The following is a 6,566-nucleotide window of genomic DNA, read 5'->3' as shown; positions in this document are numbered from 1 at the left end:
AGAGATCCCACTCCTCAAAGGATGCCAGCACAAGCTCTGACCTTCAGGTCTGCTCACTGACCTCCGCTCTGCCCCATAACCACCTTCTCCAGGCCACTGTCTGCTCTCATTGTCTGATCTGTGTCCACATACTCACAGATCCCTCCCATTAGGCCTCTGTCACCGGAGCTTCTAGGAGGACTGGCAGCCAGTGAAGAATGGCTCCCCATACCTGCTGCTGCTTCCACCTAGAGTGGGCTTAGCCCATCACTTCACAGGGGCTCCTCCCTCCTCTTCAAGGGTGGGTGGTACTCATCGGATACCCAGGGAGAGGTGCCCCAGCACCGACTCTCCTAACCCTGCCCCGCATGCCCCACACTGTGCCCCTCTGCCTGATGGGGCCTGGAGCCACTTTGGAACCACATTCCTTCCACCCCTCCCACCGTACATGACTGCAGCTTGATCAACGCTGACTTCTGTGCGGGCGCTGTGCTCATCTCCTTCGGGGCTGTTCTGGGCAAGACTGGGCCAGCCCAGCTGCTGCTAATGGCCCTGCTGGAGGCAGTGCTGTTTAGCGTCAATGAGTTTATACTGCTCAGACTCCTGGGGGTAAGTCTTGCCAGGTGTGGGTGAGACTCGGGTGTCTGGGCAGCTCTAGGGTAGGAGATGTGGATGGAGGGCAGCGGCTGCTTCACCACCTCTGTCCTTCTCCCCAGGTGAGAGATGCTGGAGGGTCCATGACGATTCACACCTTTGGGGCCTACTTTGGGCTGTTCCTCTCATGGGTCCTCTACAAATCCCAGCTGGAGAAGAGCAGGCACCGCCAGAGCTCTGTCTACAACTCTGACCTCTTTGCCATGATTGGTGAGGCCTGCTGAGGAGACATGGTGGGGGCTGCAAAGCACCACACCTTAGGAAGGTCTTCTGGCACTGCCAGGCATCCTTTGGGTCCTTCCTACTTGCGTTGTGAGGAGCCTGAGAGCTGTGCTCATCACGCCCCTAACTTATGAACCAGTACACATACGCCCATACCAGGCCCTGGGGTTTTCCCAAGTCCACCTCAGTCCTATTTGAAACTTTCCTGGGCTACGCAGCCCACATGTGTGAAGTCTTCCCTCCTCACCCCTGCAAAGCCCTTCCTTTGCTGTGGCCCTGCAGGGCCTGGCCACCTGTGCTTGAGCTTGCTTCCTGTAAGGACCCCTTCTCCTCACAGCCCCAGAACCCCCACACTGTCAGGCAGGAAGACCGGGCCTTGGATCACCCCAAGGAACAGTAGGACCTGTTTCCTCCAGGTCCCCACCTCTGCTGTCCTCTCTACCCTCCCAGCCTGCCATCTGGGGCTCATGTTTCTTTGGGGGGGTGTTGAATATGGCCTTTGGTTCCTGCTCTTGCATAAGCAAGGCTGGCTTGATTTCCGTGCCCACTTTAGGCTCACTGTAAAACAGCTGGGCCGTCCTTGCCCTTGGCAACCCTTCACATACAAAGCCTCCAGGTAAAGGGGTGGGGGAAGGGAATCGAGGGGTCAGATTATCTGAAGCCTGAGAACTGAGCCGAAGACACTGAATGTCCTCATCTTGAGGCACCATAAGGACTTTGAGTCAAGGTGAAGGACACACAGAGGCTCCTGCCCTGCTGGCCCACTCTGCAAAGCTGCAGCTTCTCCTTCCTACTCTTGAGATTAGTCTGTAAGACTTAAAGCAGGGCCTGGCAGTGGTGGTGCAGGCCTTCAATCCCAGCACTTGGGAGGCAGAGGCAGGTAGCTCTCTCTGAGTTTGAGACCTTTCCCACTCTATAGAGTGAGTTCCAGTACAGTCAGGACTGCAGAGAAGCCCTGTCTTGAAAAAAAAAAAAAAAAAACACACAAACACATGCAGAGACCTGCTTCTTGCCTCAGTGCAGAGTAGGTACCCCCAGCACCTCAGTCTGGGGCCTTAGGGGGTCAACTTCTCTAGAAGGTCTGAGTTGGTACAGCCTCCCCCCACCCCCCAGTATATATGAGTGCCCACAGCTGTTGTCCGTTAGCCTCTACCTGGCTCTTAAAGATTTATTTACTTATTATATCTAAGTACAGACATACCAGAAGGGGGCATCAGATTCCATTACAGATGGTTGGGAGGCACCATGTGGTTGCTGGGATTTGAACTCAGGACCTCTGGAAGAGTAGTCAGTGCTCTTAACCACTGAGCCATCTCTCCAGCCTCCATATATATATATATATATATATATATATATTTTTTTTTTTTTTTCAAGACAGGGTTTCTCTGTATAGCCCTGGCTGTCCTGAAACTCACTCTGTAGACCAGGCTGGCCTCGAACTCAGAAATCCGCCTGCCTCTACCTCCCAAGTGCTGGGATTAAAGGCGTGCGCTACCACCGCAAGAGAGGTGGTATGCTAGGGAAGCCAGAGTGTGGCATGTGCTAGGCATGCACTGTTCTATTGAACTCTGCCGCCGCAGGCCCTTGAGCAGTTAGGCCTGCTGGGCCATGAAGCAGACATTTTAGGGCATTACTTTCTCAACTCTCACCCTAGGAAGATGGTGTTTTGTTTTTTGTTTGTTTGTTTGTTTGTTTTTTGTTTTTTATCAGTTCCAGGAGTTGGTACGCAAACAGGCTGCTTAGTAATAACTGACCTGTAGTACAGCGCCCCCTGGTGTCAGGGCCACTCACTACCAGATACTCACCGTGGCTACCCACTTGTTTAGGGACCATCTTCTTGTGGGTTTTCTGGCCCAGCTTCAACTCTGCGCCGACAGCGCTGGGGGATGGGCAGCATCGGACTGTGGTCAACACGTACTATTCACTCACCGCGAGCACCCTCAGTACTTTCGCCTTGTCAGCCCTTGTCAGTGGGGATGGACGACTGGATATGGTATGGGGAAGTGGGTGGACAGCCTGACAAAGGAAGAGATAGATAAGCGTGGAGGTCCCCAGAGGCAAACACTGAACCTCCTGCCTGCGAGCAGGGGAGCGGGATTAGATCAGGAGGGGGAGAGTATATGAAAGCTGGCAAGTTGGTGGCTAGGTGATGGAAGGATCTAGAAACAATAGATGCCACTGTAATGAGGATGGCTGGGATGTGTAGGTGTGATGGTCTAATAAGATACGTTGGTGGTTTTGTCCATTAAGGTCCACGTCCAGAATGCAGCCCTGGCTGGAGGTGTTGTGGTGGGGACATCAAGTGAGATGATGCTGACACCCTTTGGAGCTCTGGCAGCTGGCTTCCTGGCTGGGACTGTCTCCACGCTGGGATATAAGTTCTTTACGGTATGGTTGCTTCTCAGGACAGGGACTAAGTACGGTGGGAAGGAGCCTGGACCAGTGATGCAGGATTCCCAGACCTTCCGCTACTCCCCCACCAGGTCCTGGGTACGGATAGATAGATTTGATTATCTACCCTGTTTATCCAAGCCTGACTATCCACCCTATCCTCCAGCCAGTCCTTGAATCCAGATTTAAACTGCAAGACACATGTGGTGTTCACAACCTCCATGGGATGCCCGGGCTACTGGGGGCCATCCTGGGAGTCGTGGTGGCTGCGCTGGCCACTCATGAAGCTTATGGAGATGGGTGAGTCCTCCCTCGTCCTCTCCAAAGTGACCTCCCTTCTTCCTTGAGAGCTAAGGGAAAAAAAAAACTTCCCATCTGTCCTCATCCACTCATTTTTTGGCCATTCACCCACCAGTACAGTGAGAGCCAAGGACCTGTCCCCACCTGACCTCCTGGTCAGTGCTATGGGTTAAGTAAACAATTTCAAGAGCATTGAGCATTCCTTCAGGACCAGTAAGAGATAATGAGTTCTGAGGTCTGCTTTTCACACTGAGCAAGGAGTAGGGTGGGCAAAAGAGACCTTTGACTGGGTTCTGAAATGTATGTGGAGTTGGTTGGCTTAGGAGAGGGGGCGATGCTTGAAGTGAGCTTGACAGAAAGCAGAAGCCTAGGTGAGAGACACTGGGGATCCCTGGACACCCTCTGGCTGCCCACAGGCATGAGTGCCACTGTGACATTCTGGCTGCCTGTTCCACATCCATCTTTCCCTGTCCGGTCTCCCTTCAGCTTGCCGAGTGTGTTTCCACTCATAGCCAAGGGTCAGCGCAGTGCCACGTCTCAGGCCATGTATCAGCTCTTTGGAATGTTCGTCACACTGGTGTTTGCCTCTGTGGGTGGCTGTCTTGGAGGTGAGTGGCATTAGCTGGGCAGGGTGTCAGGTGAGAGCCCCAAGGAGGAGTACCCAGGAAGAGGCGCAAGGGATGCGTGTCCTTTATGTAGGCTCACTTCCACCAAGATCCTCTCAGAACACCTGTCTGTGTCAGTGAGGGGGCGGCATGGCCTCTGAGTCAGGGGGTGCGGTTGTAAGACCATACCCTCCAGAGGGAAGGAAGGCTCCTCTGTGGGTTGTGTGCTGACTTTCTTGTGTTGCTCCCTGTGTGCCACTAGAGGGCAGTCCAACCCCAGCTGCTGAGAAGAGGCTGGGTCCTCCTCACTACCCCTGTACTTACCCCCCACCCCAATCTCCTCTAGGCAGCAGTGTTGTGATCATAAAAAGAGAAAGAGCTTTAAGAATATGTTCTGGCGAGGTGTAGGGGAAGGAGGTGCCTTGGCGGGCCCATGCCGAGGCATCCCTTCCCCCTGAGGGACCAGGCACAATAGTATTCTATACTATTCTATAGTATAGAATAGAGTTTATTCAAGGCATGGGGAGGGGAGTTAAGAGGGTAGCAGAGGCAGAGAAAGGCAGAGAGAAGGAGAGAGTAGAGAAATAGGGGCCGGTCATGACCACGTGGAGAGAGTGGGGAAGGGAATGGGGAGAGAAAGGGAATAAAGGGGCAAGAGGCAAGGGAGAGAAGCAGGAGTAAGAGAGAGAGGAGGGGGCAAGCAGCCCCTTTTATAGGGCCAGGTATCTGTAGGGAGGAGCATACCTGGCTGCTGCCAGGTATCTGTGGGGGTGGAGTCCAGACAGAATACCAACAAGCAAAAGACAGAAGGAAGGAGGTCTAGCTCACCCTGGAGTTCAAAGCCTTCCACAGAAGCTGTCTGCTCACTGGCATCCCCTCCTGATATCTGCTTTAAGAACAAAACCTGATACCTGATGCTGTAACATCCCTACCCACCCACACCCACCCTCACACCCTCATCCTGAAACCCTCTATGGTCTAGTTCCCTGGGGCCTTGTTTCATGTGATCACTGTCCCCTAGGCCCCACTCATTGGAAGGCCACAAAAAGATGAGCATCTATGCTTCAAAATAGAATCACAGTACAGCTGCTAAAACATGAGCAAATTCTCTCACTTCTACCAGCTGGTCTCTTTGTGGGTAATTTGAGGGTGGAGCCACCTTGCAGGGCTGTACCTTCTCAGAAAGGTGGACTCAACAGCCTGTGGCATAGGCTTGGGTCCACCATGTTGTCCTCAAGCTTATCAACCTGTGGCCCTAGGTGGCCACCTCCCCCCTGGGCAGGGACCGAGGGCCCTTACATCCTTCTCTATGCCACTAGGGCTCCTGCTGAAGCTTCCCTTCCTGGACTCCCCTCCAGACTCCCAATGCTTCGAGGACCAGGTTTACTGGGAGGTGAGAGACACCTTTAGGAGTTTGTCCCCTGAATGGCCCTTGACACTCCCTCTCTGCTACCTTGCCTTACCTTGGGCTACCACTTGCCTCTTTCCTCCTCAAGCCCCCCTGGAACTTCCCTTCATCCCTCCCTGCTTTGCAGGTACCTGGAGAGCAGGAGGCTGAGACCCAGAGGCCTCTGAGGGCGGAGGAGTCAGACACCCAGGCCTAATTGCTGCCAGCCTGACACTGTCCTCAGAGAAGACAATGGCTCCTGCCAAGAGAGCCTTCTCTGCCTTCGTGACTATTGTGCCAGGAAGCCTGCCACCCCTAGGCTCGTCCCCATTAGCTTTCACCTGTGACCAGAAAAGACGAAAGCCACCCCACTGACCAGTGTTACCCTGTTCCAGTGACACCCAAGTCAGCTCCACTCTGGGTGATAAACAATGTATCACCAAGGACTCTGACACCTTTGTACCTCTCCCTTTCACTGCTGAGGCCACCTTGTGGCCTTAGTGTCGACATCAAAGCCCTCAGTGTTGACAAACCCTCGTTTAGTCCACAGAACGCCAAGATACTACATTCTACTATATATGTCCCAACTAGTTCCATCCACTCCAGGAGAATGTCTGTGTTTATTTCAGCCATCCGATGCTGTCCCCAAATCCTTCCTGGTCCTTACCTAACTGTTGCTGCCCTGACCCTCATCTGGCTTTCCATTGCTAAGCAAAATAGGAGGAAGGCCAAGAGGAGCGTCCAAAGGGTGGTCTGCCACAAAGCCTCAGCAGTCGGAGGCAGTCAGCACCTGATACCAGTTCATGGCCCAGTCCTGACGAGGTGAAGCAGAGACTAGGAAGGGCCATGTGGTTCTGGGGCTGTGGGTGAGGAAGGCAGCTGGGCTCTTGCTGGGCTGACTCATTTGACCACACGAGGGCGCTCTAAACCAACAGATGATGCCACCTCCCTGCCTCACCCTGGTCCTTCTTGCTGCCAAACCTTCCTAGCAACCTCCATGTCCTCGGGCATCCACGCCAAAACCTTTC

General features: G+C 53.7%; 1 protein-coding gene across 5 annotated transcripts in view; it reads left to right on the top strand.

Moving 5' to 3' along the window:
- Rhbg (Rh family B glycoprotein) overlaps nucleotides 1-6,138 on the top strand; it is an 11,590-nt gene extending 5,452 nt beyond the window's left edge. For all 5 annotated transcript variants that reach the window (XM_031374352.1, XM_031374353.1, XM_031374356.1 and 2 more), the window contains 8 exons: nucleotides 438-588; nucleotides 696-843; nucleotides 2,682-2,848; nucleotides 3,106-3,243; nucleotides 3,413-3,546; nucleotides 4,033-4,154; nucleotides 5,471-5,544; nucleotides 5,687-6,138. In XM_031374352.1, coding sequence (XP_031230212.1) covers nucleotides 438-588; nucleotides 696-843; nucleotides 2,682-2,848; nucleotides 3,106-3,243; nucleotides 3,413-3,546; nucleotides 4,033-4,154; nucleotides 5,471-5,544; nucleotides 5,687-5,755 — 1,003 coding nt within the window. In that variant the 3' untranslated portion in view covers nucleotides 5,756-6,138. The remainder of the gene's footprint in view (nucleotides 1-437; nucleotides 589-695; nucleotides 844-2,681; nucleotides 2,849-3,105; nucleotides 3,244-3,412; nucleotides 3,547-4,032; nucleotides 4,155-5,470; nucleotides 5,545-5,686) is intronic.
- Nucleotides 6,139-6,566: the final 428 nt, after the last annotated feature.

This window comes from Mastomys coucha, unplaced genomic scaffold (genome assembly GCF_008632895.1).
Source record: "Mastomys coucha isolate ucsf_1 unplaced genomic scaffold, UCSF_Mcou_1 pScaffold16, whole genome shotgun sequence".
Lineage (NCBI taxonomy): Eukaryota > Metazoa > Chordata > Mammalia > Rodentia > Muridae > Mastomys > Mastomys coucha.
Note: the sequence above shows the minus strand (reverse complement) of the source record. Positions and strands in the feature narration are given on the sequence as shown.